This window comes from Pristis pectinata, chromosome 1, assembly GCF_009764475.1.
Source record: "Pristis pectinata isolate sPriPec2 chromosome 1, sPriPec2.1.pri, whole genome shotgun sequence".
Lineage (NCBI taxonomy): Eukaryota > Metazoa > Chordata > Chondrichthyes > Rhinopristiformes > Pristidae > Pristis > Pristis pectinata.
Window position 1 is genome coordinate 43,904,488 of NC_067405.1, and position 19,499 is coordinate 43,923,986.

The following is a 19,499-nucleotide window of genomic DNA, read 5'->3' on the forward strand; positions in this document are numbered from 1 at the left end:
ACAAAATGCTGGAGGAACTCAGCAGGCCAGGCAGCATCTATGGAGGGAAATGAACATTCATCAGGACTCGATGAAGGGTCTTGATCCGAAAGGTTGACTGTTCATTTCCCTCCAGAGATGCTGCCTGGCCTGCTGAGTTCCTCCAGCATTTCTTTGCTCCAGATTTCCAGATTCTGCAGTCCCGTGTCTCCTGACGTCAAGTCCAGTCACTTTCATCTTAAACTGAAAGCATGAGGCCTCATGGAGTACAAAGTTAAAGTCAACAACTCAGAGGGCTATTTCCTCACAAATAAATGCTATTCCACTATCACCTCTGATGGAACAGTCTTGTTTGTGGGACAAGATGTACTCAGATATTGTGACTAAAGGTCTGATTCTGAGAATATATCAGGTTGCTCGTTGATTCATCTGTTGGATAGCTTTTTCACAATTTTGCATAGTTCTTCACACAATACTTGGGTAGCTTTGTTGGGCTGACTGGCTGGGTGTGTAATTGTCATGTCTGGTGCAGAACTAGGTGGTCAGTTCAGTTTTTTTTTTGCAGAGGCCTGGAATCACATATAAAGCAGATGGGACAAAAATGTTTCCAATCCAGATGAGGACTTTATGATAAGCTGTCAATTTCCTAGTCACAATCACGATAACAGCATTTATTATCGATTTATTTGATTAACTGAAATTATTTTGGCTAAATGTCTGCAGTTCATTAATCCAGACTTCTGGATCACACATCAGATATGACTAGTTTGTTGAAAAAGGAACAAATAGGATTAGATTCTAGTAACTTTTTGCAACCTGCATCTTGATATTTGCAACAATACTATTAAAATAATGCAAGATTTAGTAATGCTATAAATTAAACATTCATGGTGCATTTACTATTTATTTCAGCACCTGGTATTAGCTACTTGCACAATTTGTTCCAAATATTAAAAATGAGAAAGAACAGAAAATATAGGATACACTCAGTTGGTCTTTCATCCCCTGCTCCCCTTTGTTTGCACCTTAAATCTTGTTTTGTTCCCAACTTTCCCAAGTTTATTGAAGGATCATCAGTATGAAAGGGTAAATCTGCCAATTGTGCAGGAAGACTAAAGTATAGTCTTCAGAAAGATTATACTTAAGATTTATACTTATTTGAAACCATGTATTTCAGTGTTCCGTAAATTGGTTCACAATATATGCATAGTGTTTTAACATCTTTTTTCCCTTGTCTTCTGCACGTTAAATGTTCTTTACAATGTCTAATAGAACAGTTTACACATTTTGTCAAAAGAGTATCAGTTGCTTGTGAAGTTACAAATGAAACTAACAATCACAAATCCATTTGGTACAAGACCTGACACATCAATTATATTAACTGGGAAGATGTACCAATGACACAGTGGCTTCTACTGACTGCTCAGCAAGCCTCATATTCAGCTATTCCTAAAACAGTCATACCACATGTGTTTGTTGGTCTCAATAAATGTATTTTTCAAACAGTATTTTGGAAAATTAACAAGGAACAATTCCCTATTATTTGTAGTAATGTACAAATGAAGACAGTTCAAGTATATTCCCCTAAATGATGCAGAAATTGAAACACAATCACGAAAACCTCTCATTTTTCCCAAATGTAGTGCTTAAACCTGGAATTAACTTTCAGTTGTCACAGACTCTCCAGTTTTTTTTTGATCAAATGGATAAAAAAAATACAAGCCTGCTTTGTTCACCTCAGTTTACTTAATACTGAAGATAGAGAGTAACCAGGATGAATTGGAGCAACTCCATTCATTACTCAGGACAAAATATAATAAAATCAAATTGTCTATTTAGCCTATTCCAAGTATCGTTTGTTTTGCTACTCAGGACAGGTATAAAATAGTCAGGCTGGATAAAGTAGTGAAGAAAAACAGGAGTTATTTTAAAAGTTGTTATAAATGGCCCAAGTCCTCTTAGCACAAGTTTCTTACAATTATTCATAACCACTCTTAACTGGTATGGTCCTTACTGGTCCATAACACGCCAACGTCCTCCAGTGATACACTGAAGCCCAACTATGAAATGCTCAAAAGTTTGTAACAGCCAAACCAACTTCCAGCTTAACCAGTTGTCAAAGATAGAAGGGTTTTTAATCAGAGACATCCATAACTATTTAAAAATGTAATCAAAATTATTTTTTATTTAAAATAATCCAAACAGAAAACTTGCTAAAACATAAAAAATATTGAACAATACTGAAACAATTGAAAATTTACTTTCCTCTTTACAATCTTTCTTACAATTCCCATTAAAATCATGGGGGCTATGGATCTTGCAGAGATTTAACCTGAAGCATGAACTTTTTCCCCTGCTTAGCATTCCAAATCTTTAAGTTCAGGACCTCCATGTATGTTTAATCAAACACAGAAACCCAGGACTTGCTTCTATTTAAATGATTAAATGGCAGATATTCCACAATCCTTGTTTAATAAAAGGGGAGCAGATACAGGCTAATCATTCTAATATTAGTGGGTAGTTAAGTTACTCAAGATCACTGTCAAAGGCAAAACTAATTCTCTCTTTGAGAAATATATGAAAGGGCCAGAACAGATAATTTAGAACTCACAGGTCAACATAAATGCCTCTGTCAGTTTCACTTGATTCTCTCCAAGCTGATACCTTGAAGAACTACCAGATTGACTGACTGGTCTTTAGATCATAGTTGCTTTTAACTATCCAATATCAGCTTTCAGTAGAAGCTGATATGCAGTCAAACTCCACATCAGGAAATTTTGCAATACAACACACATCATTTCCAGCAGCACAATAAGCTGCTAAAAAAAAATCAAAACTCAATTATCACACTAAACAGGGGCATGAATGTAAATCTTACAGTGAGATTTGCCAAAAACAGGTAACCTGACATAACAGAGAAGGGAAAAAAAACTTTAAAGTTTTACAGTGGCGAAACAGTATAAACATGACAAATGCAGCAGGTTCACTGCATTGTTGGTACATCTGGCTGCTTTGTTGGTACATCTGGCTGCTTTGTTTCTGCTTTGCCACTGTGCAAACTGAGCTTCCTTAATGGAACACGCACTCAAAGGATGCTTGCTCGGACTTCAGGAACTTTGTAATTTCTATCACCGCTTGAGGCCAACAAAGGATTTTATTTTCATTGAAAGATGAACAGGATTGCAGAACGTGATTTGAATAATAACACGGAGCCAATAAAATAAAAACAATGAACTTATTCAAGGTTCTTTCAGCACTTTTGGCATGAACCACAGTTGAATGATGTATATTCCATTTATAAGAGTTTAGGTTGATATGTCAACTTTTCTAAAACCATTTGTTGGCTTCTGCAATTTTGTTGGCTTGCATGTTTGTGTCAAAGATAATCCTCAAATAATGTTCACGATGAAATGTCTGGTTAAATGCCAGTACTTGAGAGAAAAAGAAAGAGAGCAACCAAGAATGCAAAGGGAGAGGTAATAATTGGCATTTAGCAGAAATAAAACAATTATATAAATGTATGCACTTACTTAAACAGGATCTTTTTGTAGTAGCACTTGCTCCTCCTGAACACAAGTTTCCTCCTCGATGAACCAATTCCAGCTCCAAATTCAACCTGTTGCAACAATTAAGATGTGTTTATAAATTCTACACAAAAATTACTTCACTGTCTTTATATTTCTCAAATTATAATCAAGAAGAATACATGGAAATACATACTTATTTGTAGATGAAACTAAGAAAAATTCACTTCTGCCAGTAAGATTTCTGTTTAGGAGTTCTAACAAAAATAAATGAATTTTCACTGGCAGCTGCAGAAAGCAATCCCCTCGTCATTAGCTGAATCTACCAAGGTCTCAAATCCTCTCTGTTGCTCAGAATAATGCAATGTAACATTGATTTTTTTTTTGCATAGGTCTCCATCTGTTTGCTGCTGATAAGAGGTTTTGTATGACAAGAGAATTTTCCACTCTCGGGGCAATTTGCTCTGTTCTTCTCAGCAATGAAGGGAGCAGAGACAGAAAATTTCAAACCAATGGACAGGTCGGAGAGAAAAGTAACATGATTCCATTCACCTTAGGAATACAAATGAATTTCAATATATCTAATTTATCTACACATGTAGCATATATGTGTTTATACTATGACAAATGAGGTTCTAGAACAATATTAAGTCTTTTCAAAACAGTGTTAAGGCCCCTTAGGAAAACTAACTTGTATGATTTTGAAAAAAAGGCAGTTTTGATTTTATTAGGTCATTACATTTAGAAACTGTTTTAGTTGAAGATAAATGGTTATATAATCTTATCAATTAATAGTGACACAAACTGAAATGCATTTTAGAACTTATCAGAACTAGAAATACTGAACTGCCAGTCAAATGTAGGAAACTGTGTACATCGTCTGTATGTGATAAAAAGATACAATCCTTTAAGGTTAATTGTCTGGCTGGCTTGGGAATAATTTCATCACTTACCTTAGTTTACATGCTTAGGAAATGGGCGAAAAAGGGAACTGGTGACACAAGAGGCTGCCAGAGTTTTAAAAATGTAAATAAAAGGCATCCTTCAATACAATGACAGCTGTACAGATATCAGAACTACGGGATGGATCCTGTAGCAGCCATATTATAATCCATTTTTGTACATAATCAAGAAAATCTCAAATATTTGATTAGCATCAAAAGTGAATAAGATTAATGCAAATACAAAATCTGTTTTTGCTTGCCATTGTTATATTGTGAAATTAACACCAACTTGGCATATCCCTACATGCAGTTTAACCAAAATCCCAAAGATGCTGTCAGTGATTCAGTATTCCTTTACAGGATGTATTTTTTTTCTCTTATTCATTATTCAGTATCTGGGCATTGCTTTCAACTCACTGTTTATTGCCCAACCCTACTTGCCCTTGAGATGGCTGTGGTAACCCTCTTCCCTGAACCGCCACGGTATTTCTAATGAAGGCACTCTCATGGTGCTTTTGGATAGGGAGTTCCAGGATTGAGACCCAGTGATAACAGAAACACAAAGGATACATTTACAAATCAGGACAGTGTGAGACTTTGGAGGAGAACATGCACCTTCTTGCTGGTTGAGGTTGGGGTTTGGGAAGTGCTGTCGGACTAGCCAAGATGATTAACTGGAGTCCAATTTGTAGATGGTACATTGCCTCTACTGTGCATCAGTAGTGGTGGTAGTGGATGAGGTGCCAGTCAAGCAGCTGCTTTATCCTAGAAGGTGTCAAGCATCTTGAGAATTGTTGGTGCAGCATTCATCCAGACAAGAGAATGTGCCATTACCGTCCCAATTTGCATCTTGTAGATGGTGGATAGGCTTCAGGGTGTCAGGAAGTGAGTCTTTTTTTTACTGTATTCTTTTGGAACTCACAAGGATCTTTGTTCCTCTGTAGCCATTGTATTTATGTGGCTGACCTAGTTTCATTCCTGTTCAATGGTGAACCTGCCAGGATATTGCTGGTGGGAGGGGGAGCTTGGTGATGGAAATGCCATTGAATGTCAAGGGTAGGTAATCAATAATCAGCCTGTGCCTTAATGTTGTCCAGGTCTTGCTGCGCTCTTGCACAAACTACTTTATTTTCTAAGGAGTTGCAAATGGAATTGAACATTGTGCATCCACCACCTGATGAAGCTTCCAACAGAATCAAGTTAAATCATTACAATGTTCTGCCATAAAGTATCCTAAAAATGTTATGGTTTGTTCCAAGGTACAAGCAAGTTTTAATGGCATACTAAGCCAAAATTATGACTTTGTATGCTATCTATCCTTACAAAAATCCTAACTTTATGGACGTATTTTAAAATGTGTGAAAAAAAATTAAAGAATTTTAAAAGAGATGAATTTTTTTAATAAAGTGTATTGTGATATTCCAACACCTACCTTAAAACTGTACTTCCAATATTTATTTAGCGTATGCTGTTTTTAATTAATGTGGTTGACAGCTTAGCCCATTTAATAACACCATCGCTCGATATTTGAATTCCTCGAACTGTGTCAGACATCAACTGGCATCATAGAAGGGGAAGGTTTTACCATAGAGATCACTAAACTGGGATGATGTTAATTTGATACTGAAATTCCCAGTGTTTTCATTTCGAGATCAAATATGGTCACAGCCTTCATGCATGTCAAGATACCCAGTTGACCAACATAAAATTTCTCACCCTCTGACAAAAGGGATGGATAGCGTACAGAATCATAATTTTGGCTTAGTATGTCATGAAAACTTACTTGTACCTTGGAACAAACCATAACATTTTCTCACCCTCTGACATTCATGTACCATCTTTTGAATGCCTTTAAGGATCTCCCAATGAGGTACAATGTAATCACTGTTGTAATAGGAGGATTCAGGAAAGCTAAGTTGCACACTACAAACTCTGATGAACATCAGTGATAATAACAAGATTATACTGGAATAATGTTGATACAGAGATAAATATTTGCTAGGTTAATTTAATTTTGCTGCCCTATTCTTAGAATACTTGATTCTTCTCTGGTCCAAAAATCTCTCTCAGCCCTGAATACAAATAATGCGCTTGACCACACTGACAGCTAGCTAATTGTTCTGCAGAGAATTTAAGGGAAGGTGCAAAGCACATATCAGCAGATTCCAGATTTAGACATAAATGCACTTTGCAAATCCAACTTCCTGCTGCATAATCTTCAGAGCCAAAGTGCCAGATACACTTTATAATCTGTCCCTTCAGCATTATACCATCCATAGATACTACAGTGGATGAAGCCAGGGGTGATCTGGGGCCTCAGAATACAACATCTAGAGGCCGAGTCACCACTCTTAACCCCACCACTTATGCAATGTGATGGAACCAAAGACTCAAATTTTTTGGGAACCATGCAGCTACAAAATTTTAGTGCCACCAGACAGCTAGCACAGACAGATCAAGCACAATGCAGCCCATTGACTGTGCATCTAAGAGTCAGAGTGTAAAACACAGAAAAGTGCTTTTCAGTTCATCACACCCATGCCAACCTTTTTGCTCATCTGCACTAATCCCATTTGCCTACATTACATCCATATCCTTCTATGCCCTGCCTCTTCAAGACCATGTCTAAATGTCTCTTAAGCATGGTAATTGTGTCTGATCCCACCATTTCCTTTGGCAATGAGGTCCTGGTATCAACCATGCTCTACGTGAAGAACTTTTCCCTCTGTCCTCTTTTTCTTACACACACACACATATATATATATATATATATATATATATATATATATATAAAATATATATACATGTGTGTGTGTGTATATATATATGCACACACACACACAAACACAAAAAAGATTTCTTCATTAGTCACATGTACATCGAAACACACAGTGAAATGCATCTTTTGCGTAGAGTGTTCTGGGGGCAGCCTGCAAGTGTTGCCACACTTCCGGCGCCTCTTTAAATTCCTTCCTCTCACTTTAAATATATTCCCTCTCATTTTTGATACTCCAACCATGGGAAAAAGATTCTGACCACCTACCCTTTGACTCTTATAACTTTTTATTCCTTTATCAGGTCACTTCTTAGACTCCTTTGGTCCAAGGAAAAAAAGCCCAACCTATCCAATCTCTCCCCGTACCTAACATCCTCCAATCCAGGTGGCATCCTGGCAAATCTCCTCTGCCCTCTCTCCAGTGCAACCACATCCTTCTTATTGTGTGGCAACCATGGTCCAACCACCATCTTGTAAATTGCAACATAACATCCTAACTTTTACATTCAATGCCCTGCCATCCGAAGGCAAGCATACCACCCTGTCCACCTGTGCTGCCACTTTCTAGGACTATGGATTTCAACCCCAAGGTCCCTCTGTTTATCAACATTCCTTAGTACCCTACCCTTATTTGACATTCTGAAACGTATCAGCTCACACTTGCCAGAATTAAATTCCATCTGCCAATGCTCCACCCAACTTTCCAACTGATCTACATTCTGCTGTAGCCTTAGAGAATCTTCCTCACTTTCCACACCACCACCAATTTTCAGGTCATCTGCAAATTTACTAATCATTCCTTCTACATCCGTTCACATTCAAGTCGCTAACATACATCACAAACAACAAAGGTCCTAGCAGTGATCACTTTGGAGAATCTTTTCCCTGTAACGAATCCCACTCTGCAAGAGATGGATCAGGTCTAAAATTACCTTCTACCTGATTAACATTTAAATAGTTGCAGACAATTATTTGCAACACCTGTAGAAGGTTTTAAATGTCATGCTTTGCTGCATGGATTTCCTGTAAGCCTTGGTAACACGAAAGCAAGATTTATAGGCACAAGGGCCAAGAGTTAAAGCAATGGAAATAACATGATATGCATTTCAAAATCATTTTTTTCTTTCAAGTTAAAAGTGAAATGAAACAATAAATACATCCTAAGGAGGAAGGCATTGAAGTTCCACCTACTACACCTTTCTGCAATATCTGGAACATGCAGCTCATCATATATTTACCATATTTCCTTTCAACATGGGAGGCTACTTTGGCTCATTGAATCCATGCTAGTTTTCAGAATAATCCCTTTCCCTCAACTCATTTTCTCTAAGCTATTCTCCCCACATGCACATCAACTCTCCCTCCCCCCAATTCTGCTACTCCTCCATACACAAGGAGCAATTTACAATGGCCAATTAACCTACCAAGCCACATCCTTGAGACATGGGAGGAAACGGGAGCTCCTGGGGAAATTCATGTGGTTGAAGGGACAATGTACATATGTTACTCAGACAGCACAACTAGTCAGGGTTGAACATGGATCACTAATTGTGAGGCAGCACTTCTACTGGTTGCAGCCCTCTGCCACCTCTGATGTAGTATGCAAAACAAAACTACAGAACCACTTACACGCAAACATCAAGACAAATGGAACTTTTTCCAAAAAAGTAAAGAAATGTGAAGTGAAGGATGTCAGATCATATTTGTCAAATACTGACAAGAACAAAATGCTCAAAGGTAGTGCAAGAAATGCATTTCAGTTAATTTTATTTAAGTACATGAGCCCTATGTAATTTTTTCTGTGAATGTTTAAAATAAGTCAGAAAAAAATATTTTTTGTTTGAAAAGGTTCCTCATAGTCACCTTCTATGTTTTTCACTGATATTCAAGAGTATGCCAACTGAACTTAAAAACTCAAGGCAAAAAAGTAACTGCACCCTGTGGCATATCAATGCAAAATATTTAAAGATGCAAATGCAAAATCCCTGAAATGAAAATGTAAAATACCAGGATGCTGTTTTCACAGTTCAATGCCAGACCATTTTATTAAAGTAGCCCTAAATTGACGAGTACAGCACAAGACTCTTCCAGAAATTATATGTTTTAAACAAAAAAGTCATAAGCATTTGTAGAGTGCACAAATTTTCAAATCAATCATTCCAGAAACATCCTCACCAATTCACCAGTGATATTTGGGCCCCTCAAACTTATTTTTAAATCACTGTTATGGAAAGCCTATGCAAAATGCTGGTAGCTCTGTACAAAGTAGGCTTCGAAAAACATAAATGTCTCTGCCCTCACCCCTCACCTAACCCGCTGTAAAAAAAATTCTGCAGTCCAGATCTCAGTCCCAGAAACTGCTGTGTGTTCCAGAGTGACTTTTACACTTTTTGTCAAGCTGGGCCTCACCATTTCCAATAGCCTGAGCTCTCACCAAAAGACCTACAATTGTCCCAAGGCCTCCCCTGTACTGCCAAACCCAAGGTGGATAAACACAAGATTGTCTCAGCCTGATCAAAAATAACAAAAGGTCACACCCAATTCATTTGCACAGCCAGTTACAATTGCACCAGCATCAGCCAAAATTTTCAGACCCATGGACTCTCCAGATCTGGCCAAACTCTCCACCAGCAAAGCCACGAGTGATCAAATGATTAGTATCATTCCACAATGAAACTTACAATGTGTGTATTTTTCCCCAAAATAAGTTTCCACACCCACTGATATTTGTTTAGCAATTCAATATGGTCCGTTTTAGGGTTCAAGCCATCAATTTTCTTTTCATGGCCAAATATTCATTTTCCTGGATGAGCTTTTAGGCTTGAACCCTGAAACTGATCAAAAGATGTTTCAGAGATGGGCATTTTTATTGCCCATCTTGGAAACACCTTGAATGACTGCAATCCTTGTGGTGAAGGTGCTCTCACAGGAGTTAAGTCTTGTGATAATGAAAGCTTGGCAATATATTTCCAAGTGAGGATGTTGTGTGAATTGGTATTGGTTTATTATTGTCACTGGTACCAGGGTAGTGAAAAACTTGTCTTGCATACCATTTGTTACACAGTGCATTGAGGTAGTACAGGGTAAAAACAATCACAGAATACAGAGTAAAGTGTCACAATTACAGAGGAAGTGCAGTGCAGATAAACAATAAAGTGCAAGGTCATAACAAGGTAGATTGTGAGGTCAAGAGTCAATCTTATTAATCTAGGGGACCATTCAATAGTCTTTTAACAGCGGGATAGAAGTTGTCCTTGAAACTGGTGGTATGGGCCCTCAGGCTCTTGTACCTTCTGCCTGATGGGAGAGGGAAAAAGAGAGAATGAGTCAGGTGGGTGGGGCTTTTGATTATGCTGGCTGCTTCACTGAGGCAGCGAGAAGTATAGACAGAGTCCATGGAGGGAAGGCTGGTTTCCATGATGTGCTGAGCTGTGTCCACAACTCCCTGCAGTTCCTTGCAGTCCCGGGCAGATCAGTTGCCATACCAAGCTGTGATGCATCCAGATAGGATGCTTTCTATGGTGCATCAATAAAAATTGGTGAGTGTCAAAAGGGACAGGCCAATTTTCTTTAGCCACCTGAGAAAACAGAGACACTGGTGAGCTTTCTTGGCCATGTCATCTATGTGGCTGGACCAGGACAGACTATTGGTGATGTTCACTCCAAGGAACCTGAAGCTCTCATCCTCTCGACTTCAGCACCATTGATGTAGACAGGTGCATGTACACTGCCCCCTTTCCTAAAGTCAATGACCAGCTCTTTTGTTTTGAGGGAAAGGTTGTTGTCATGACACCAGGTCACTAAACTCTCTATCTACTCCGTGTACTCCGACTCATCGTTATTTGAGATATGGCCCACTATGATGGTATCATCTGCAAACTTGTAGATGGAGTTAGAGCAGAATCTGGCCACACAGTCATGAGTATATAGGGAGTAAAGGCCTAAGGACGAAGCCTTGTGAGCCACCAGTGTTGAGAATAATTGTGCTGGAGATGCTGCTGCCTATCCTCATTGATTGTGGTCTGTTGGTCAGAAAATCAAGGATCCAGTTGCAAAGGGAGGTGTTGAGTCCCAGGTCTTGGAGTTTGGTGATGAGTTTGCTTGGAATCATAATATTGAAGGCAGAGCTGTAGTCAATAAACAATAGTCTAACATAGGTGTCTTTACTGTCCAGATGCTCCAGAGATGAGCGTAAGGCCAGGGAGATGGCATCCACTGTAGACCTGTTTCAGCGGTAGGCGAATTGCAGTGGGTCAAGGTTTTCCAGGAAGCTGGAGTTAATGCGTGCCATAACCAGCCTCTTAAAGTGCTCATGATGGTAGATGTCAGAGCCACCAGTTGGTAGTCATTAAGGCATGTTACCTTGTTTTTCTTAGATACCGGGATGATAGTGGTCTTCTTAAAACAGGTGGGAACCTCAAATTGAAGGGAAACATGCAAATAGTGGTGCTTCCACACACCAGAAGCCCTCGTCCTTGGTGATCGAGGACAAGTGTTTCCAAGGTGCTATCAGAGTAACCAAGGCAAGTAATTGCAGTGCATTTTTGTAAATGGTACACCTCTCCAACCCTGTGTGCCAGTGGTGGAGGAAATCAATGTTTAGGGTGGTGGATGGAATACCAGTTAAGCAGGCTGCTTTGTCTTGTATCAAGTCTTGTCAGACTGCACTGATCCAGGCAAGTGGAGAGAATTCCTTCACCCTCCTGGCTTGTGCCATGTACAAGGTGGAAAGTCCTTCAGGTATCATGAAGCAAAAGCCACCTGTGGCAGCATACCTAGCTTCATGGCCATGGAATTTATGTAGCTGTAACAGGTGAATTTGTAGTGAATGGTGACCCAGGATGTAGGCTAGATTCTGATCATACTCCATCTACAAGTTTGCAGATGACACCACCACAGTGGGCCGAATTTCAAATTACAATGAGATGGAGTATAGGAAGTATAGGAGAGCCTAGTGACATGGTGTCATGACAACAACCTTTCCCTCAATGTCTGCAAAACAAAAGAGCTGGTCATTGACTTCAGGAAGGGGGTGCACACAGTCCTGTTTATATCAATGGTGCTGAGGTCGAGAGGATTGAAAGCTTCAAGTTCCTAGGAGTGAACATCACCAATAACCTGTCCTGGTCCAACCATGTAGATGCCACGGCCAATAAAGCTCACCAGAGCCTCTACTTTCTCAGGATGCTAAAGAAATTTGGCATGTCCCCTTTAACCTTCACCAATTTTTAATCAATGCACCATAGAAAGCATCCTATCTGGATGCATCACAGCTTGTATGGCAACTCATCTGCCCGTGACCGCAAGAAATTGCAGAGTTGTGGTATGCAAAACAAAGTTTTTCCACTGAACTTCGGTACACGTGACAATAATAAACCAATTTAAAAGAGCTTCTATTACAATGAATAAAGTGATTGAATATACCTGAAAATAAAAACTCAATTTCATTAGAAACTTATTTTCTATTTGATAGTAATTTAAATCTTTCAATTCACTTTACATATTTTTGTGTGCATTGTATTGAGCAATTAAAAATACTGTTTTATCAATGCCAAATAAATTTTTCATATTAATCCAATTTTTAAACTAGGTAATAATGCTTACATACCTAGCTACTGAATACATGAAGAGAAAGTCATTGTCTGGTGAACCAGGAATCTTCCCATAATCTATGTATTTCTTTTGGGTTGTGCTCCTTATGTCCTTCATCACCGACTCCATCTCCTTGCTCAAGTTTGTTACTGACTACAAAAAGCAAATCAATGCAAGCAGAAAACATATATTTACCAAAAACATTTGTTTAAAAACATTAGTATGAAGAATGCAAATTTTTACATAAATTTTAAGAATAGTAGACTGTAATATGGCATCAATTTGGATCAATTAGAAAACATAATTAGTAAGTAAACTCTAACAGTCCAAATGTACCAGACTATAATTCGCGGATTGATAATCTGAAAACATTGAAGTCCGCAACAGGATCGTTAAAAGGAAAAAGTAACCACCAAATTATAAATGGAATTGAACAGATAAGATTATTTTATCATTTTATAATGAACTAATCAGCCTATAACAGTCAGACAAAAATTATCTTAATTCTTATTTTCTAAACCTTTGATTGGATTCACAAGTCTCTAATTACAAAATGCTTTTTACATGCTGCAAATCTAATGGATATATATTGGCAAGTATAATGCATCAGTGTTCTGAATATATTTCTTATGGACCAATGAAAAATCACTTCAAAACTTACTGCTAGCCATATTTGTGAAAATATTTCTCTCAATTATTTTCAGCAGTCATTTTTTTCACATTTACTCAAATTAACAAATAACACTTAAATTTCAATTGTTCTTAAAATATTTCAAAATTTGAAAAAAATTGAAAATTCCTTAGACTAGCTGAATCATCATCCCCTTTCACAAATCATTCTTTGCCTAATATTTTATTGTTTTCTTTGAACCCATTCTCCCTTGACATTCTCTCTTGAACTACTTCTCCTTGTGACCCCCTTCCATTTGGGCCTCTCCTCCAACACATCTGTTACTTCTTTCCTAACTAGCTATTAAAGAAAAGTGCCACTTTTACCACAAGTTCCAAAATAAAACATATCTATTACTCATCTTAACTCAAAACAATCATTTTACTCCCACATGGGCAAACAAAACCTTTCCTATACATCTTACTCACTTCAAGACTTCTAAATAATGGCTCCAAGCCCCTTTTAATTTCCAACAATGTATTTTTAACAATACAGCTCAAGCTTCCCACTACTATAAATTAATATTATACCTAAATTTCACCCTTTTTACAGAAATGCACAATACCTATAAATTACTCAGTTACAGGATCTGTTTGACATTGGCAAGTCTGGCATTGTCCCCAAACTGAGAAGGCAGTTTAGAGATACAATGGGATCTGAAGTCACATGTAGATACCACCTGCAAAGGATAGCACAATTCCTTCCCTGGTGGAAATTAGTGAACAATAATCTAGTAGTTTCATGGTCACTATTATTGATAATGGCTTTCTTTTCAAATTGTAGACATATATAATCACTCGAGTTTAAAATTCTCAGCTCTTGTGATGAGATTCAAATTCCTGTATCAAGATCAATTTCCCAGGCCTCTGAATACTAGTTCAGTGAGTTGACCACTATGCTGCCATGCAAATACTTATATGAGAACCATATCTAACCTCTCAGACACAACCAATGTTAAACATCACATTTTAAAAGAGATTCACAAATGCTGCTGCTCAAGTATATAGTGCAATTTGTTTTACAGGACATTTTTTTTTTACATTGATCATTTGCTTATAACAATCAACTCTTTTGTAGCAAATCCATACTTCATCTTCCTAGTGTTTTCCAGGTAATAATTATTGCACATTATTGTGTACAACCTAGGTTTATGCAGAAAACTGAAGAGCACACACAATGTCAAATGGAATCTCATACTTCAGTTACGGAAAAAGAAATCAGAACGACAATTTTCAGTGACTGCCTGAACAGCAAGTTTCCTATAGTATTCCCTACCAATTGATATGGCCTGCAGAACTTGCCCTTTTGTCCCCCTTGAAACAGAGTAGAGATTTTGCAAGACATTATTTGGACAATGCCAAAATCTCACCAGAGACCTACACTGATACCCAAGTGTAAATCACAAATGCCCAGCTAGCTAGAGAGAACTGATTACAAGCACAAACATGACAACAAAGAAACTGCACTTGAGGGTGTTAAACCTGTTAAGCTACTGGATATTGATGCTGCCTGCAGAACTTTACACACATAACTGCAAACCATTTTTGTAAATGCCAAATTAAATTTTTTGTATTTCCTTATGACTTAGGAGGCCACCACTTGGCCCAATGAGTAAATGCCAGTTCTCTGAACCATTGTGTCAATCCCATATTCCCACCCTTTTTCCTGTAATCTACTCTCTCATGTGCCCATCAATTTCATCTCCACTCGCCTACTCTCCACCTACACCAAGGGCAATTTAAGTAAGTATTTAAACTCCTGACCTGCAGCATCTTTGGAATTTGGGAGTAAACAAGAAGCCAGGAGAGTATGCAAACTCCACAGAGACAGCAGCAGATTGAACCAGTCATTGGAGCTGTGAGGCAGCAGTGCTACCTGCTAGACCACTGTGTCACCCACAGGAATAAATGACTAAACATATAATAAAAACTATTCTCTTCAGCAACTAGTGAGTGAACAAATACTTCTATCAGTAGCAACGATACAAGATACTGCAACTTGTTCATGATCTTGAAATATATTGAGATTTGCAGCAACCTCACAGGCCCTCAAAAATTTCATTGTAGTTAAAAGGACCAACTTTCAAATGATTTCATGGAAAGTTTATGAAAAAATTCCCAAATATTAAAAAAAAGTGTCCCCAAAATTCAAATGCTTTTGTACACAAGTATCATGTCAGAATAATTCTATTTGACAGATTAATTTAGCAGGCACCCCCCATGATAGGATTTGAACAGCCATATCAATTAATCATAAACCGCTACATGGAGAGGCATCAGAGTAATCACTTCCTTGGAAAACACGTGTACTCGCGGAGCATTAAAGATCAGATCAAGATGCCAAAAAGACACAAATAAGGTTTTCCATTTCACAAAGTAAAAGGCTCCACAGAAATCTGTAATCTCCTTCCCTGCAAAGAATACAAAGCAAATGATGCATGCTGATACAATGCACATTCAAGGCATCAGACTTCAGAAAATGGAAGTGAAAAGCTGTCAAAAGAATTCTGGTAGCCATAGCTATCAGAAGATTCAAATGATGGTTCACACAGCATTGCAATGAAATTAAAAAAAAACTTTACTGTGGTGCAGGCAAATTACTGATTTGAAACATAGCCTGAAGGATCAGGGTTTTTGCAGCTGAATTGTTAATTTGCTCTTCAGCCATTTCTGAGAAAGAAATAACATTCCGATCTCAAGATTTGACAAACAACCTCCCCTCCTTTAAGCATAAACGTGGGATGAACAGAAACACCTCAAGTATTAATCTTTATTGTTGATCACGAAGACCCAATTGTGCAGTACTTTCATGTTTCATCAACACAACAAACCCTTTAGCCATGAACTCCAGATTAAAGCAACAAAACATGCACCCATCTGAAAATGTCCACAGTAATCATTGCTGAAGTCCGTGAACGTCCCCATTCAACTCACAAAACAGCAAGTTTCCTTTTAGTTTAGTTTACTTTAATATAGCATCATGGTAGGCACAGACATCATGCCCAGAAAGGCTTGTTCTTGTGCTGTACTGTTCTATGATTACATCAACATGGTAACCAGTTTCCAACCCCATTCCACTGAACAGAAACTCCAACCTAGGACCACAAAACATGTAAAGAACAGAAATTACTCAAAATATCCTAAGAGAAAATTCCTCAAAATGTAGACTCCCTTCCCCATTGAGCACAACATAGATGCTGGAAACAAACTCCTCCCATGCAGATATCCAAATATCTACCACAGAGATCTGGGAAGATTGAGTTACCCAAACCCAAATGCATCTTTGCTCATTGTCCTGAAATGTTATATCTGTTTCTGATGCCTTTGCTGAGCATTTCCAGCACTGTGGTTATCATTCCAGATTTCCAGAATCAGCCGTGCTTTACACTTGGTTTCACCATATCCTGCCATATTCTTTCTCATCCTATTGAACTAAATTCTCATCCAATTACTAAGCTAATAACCAGGTAATGCAATGATTACTTTTTTCAGTGCATTCCGCTTCTCCCACCTCAATTCCCAGAACCAACAATGCATCCTTTGTTATGCCAGAAACATTCTGATCAAAATAGCTCTCCTGAGCACAATTCACAAAGTCCTCTTCTTCCCTGCTCATTAACTCGATTTCACTCCCTCACCCCACCATATAACCACTAATAGTTCCTGCAGGTTTCTATAATTTCCCTACAGATTCGCTACCCTTCACAATTTAATGATCTATAGAAATCCACTCTGCCTCCAATGTACAATGCTGCCCCAATGTTGGCCCAGGAGTCCCAGCAGCACTACCCAATACCAACAAATGCACTTATTCAGTGCTGCCCCTTTGTTGGCCAGGCACATCCTAGGCACTGCCCAGATGTCACCTGGGTTGGACCCTCAGTGTTGTCCCAATGTTGGGCTGGTTTCACCCTCAGTGCAGTCCCAATATCAGACTGGGAGCACTCTCAGTGTTGTTGCCCAAATGTTTGCAGTGTATGCTTATCTATGACTACATTTACCATTTCCAATAGTTCACTTTCTTCCTCGGTTTCAAATCCAGTGACAGAGTGGTGGCTTAGATGAGATGGCATTTAACCTTCAACTCATCTCTGATTTCTGTGTTTTAATACAATGTGGAAGACAGAGATGAGCTGACCATTAACAAGCAGAGCATAGCATCCAGTCTTTTTTGAACATCTCTCATGATGACTTATGTTCCCATCAGTAGATTTACGCATTTACGGACAGTGCCTCACAATCACAGTTCAACCTACCTAAAATTAGAATCATAATAAAAAGAGAAAAAGATGGAAAAAACTGAGGAGGACAGGCAAGCTTTGGGAGGAGGGAACTTGTGTTTTCTCCCCCCTCTCTCTCCTGTCTCATTCATCTGCTTCTAGGTATATCTCATCCAGAGAGATCATTCTCAATTAATCAGCCTGTATCGCCCTCTCTCAGTCACCATTTGCATCATTGAAGCTTTCTTGATCATACTTTTTTTTCTCTCCATTCCATCCCTCCCTTCTCAGCAACTTAAAACATGTTTTATTTCTAACTTGTTGCAGCTGAAATGAAAGATCATCCACTTGAAAAGTTAATCATTTCTCTTTCCGCAGATGTTAGCTGGCTTGCTGCATAGTTCATTGGCATGAAGGCCACCTTTAAATCCTGGTACTGACCATCTTGCAGCCATAACTCAACAATGGCTACCATCTCACATCTTCCAAGCTGAATTGGTTGCTTAAGATCTTTACGTTTCTAAAACTGTACTGTTTCTTTTCTGTTTTTTTTATTAGTTTTTTTTTAGTATTTTGCCAAACCCCACCCTGAAAGCTCATTGTGATTCTGCTTATCCTTTCTGCTAAAACCCTGATCCAAGTCAGGTTCAAACTGAGCATACCCTACTGGCACAGTTCTTTCCTATCCCTGAACAAATGCAGGCATCCCGTGAAATTGATCTTCTTCCACACCACTTAAGTCATGTGTTCAGCTCCTGAATTTCCCTACTCAATTTGCAACTGGTTTTAATAGTAATTCAAAGAATATATAATGGGATTTAACATATTATAATTTAGTACTCAGCTCCAGATACCTTTCAAATGGACTACTTGCTTAGTCTATTTTGTCCTTCCCAAAATCACTGCCCTTTCATCTCCAATATCCTTTCAAGCCAGTTGCTCACCCTAGCATCCTATAGGTGACATACCTTAGATTTTTGATTGTGCTTATAAAGGGTGCTACCTGACCCTAAACTCAATTCCCACAACTTGCATATTTTGTTTATTACACACCTCCCCTTCCACCCCGCATCTCAGCTGTAGTGACTCTTGACTTGTGATGTCTTGCTCAATATAATTTCCTAATGCCGTTAGCCTTAGCAACAGAGTTAAGTACACTTTCTCTGTCGGGCAGAATGAGTTTCTGCAGATCCTCATTTGTTCATCTTACTTTGGCTTCCTGTACTCTGTGTACTAATGAGTTACACCAACAAGGTTTGGATCCTATGACACTATACAAGGCATGAACATGAGCAGTGGCTGTAACAAACTGTTCGGATACTCCTCCCTCACACGTTGAAGCAGCTTCAACCCATGTTCTATCTCAATGGCTCCAAAATGGAAGCAATCAGAGACTCCTCATGCAGATTTGTTTGTCACTGCCATTGAGAGAGATACAGAACAGAAACAGGCCCACTGAGTTCATGCTGACCATGAAGCACCAATTTACAGTAATCCAACACTCATCCTATTTTATTTTCCCCACATTCTATCGCTCATTTACACACTACAGGCAATTTACAGTGGTCAATTAACATACCAACCTGCATCACTTTGAGACTTGAGAGGAAACCAGAGCATCCAAAGGAAAACTCATGCAACCGCAAGGAGAACATGCAAATCCCACACAGGCAGTCCCCGACGTCAGGAGTGAACCTGGGTTGCTGGAGCTGTAAGGCAGTAGCTCTACAAGCTGTTCCACTGCACTGCTCCCTTTGCTCAGGTTTGTTGCCCACAAACACTTGCATTCATACGA

General features: G+C 38.6%; 1 protein-coding gene across 1 annotated transcript in view; it reads right to left on the reverse strand.

Annotated features, from left to right (window-relative positions):
• ubr3 (ubiquitin protein ligase E3 component n-recognin 3) overlaps positions 1-19,499 on the reverse strand; it is a 202,964-nt gene that overhangs the window by 54,552 nt on the left and 128,913 nt on the right. The window contains 2 exon segments of the mRNA XM_052029328.1: positions 3,510-3,595; positions 12,832-12,968. Coding sequence (XP_051885288.1) covers positions 3,510-3,595; positions 12,832-12,968 — 223 coding nt within the window.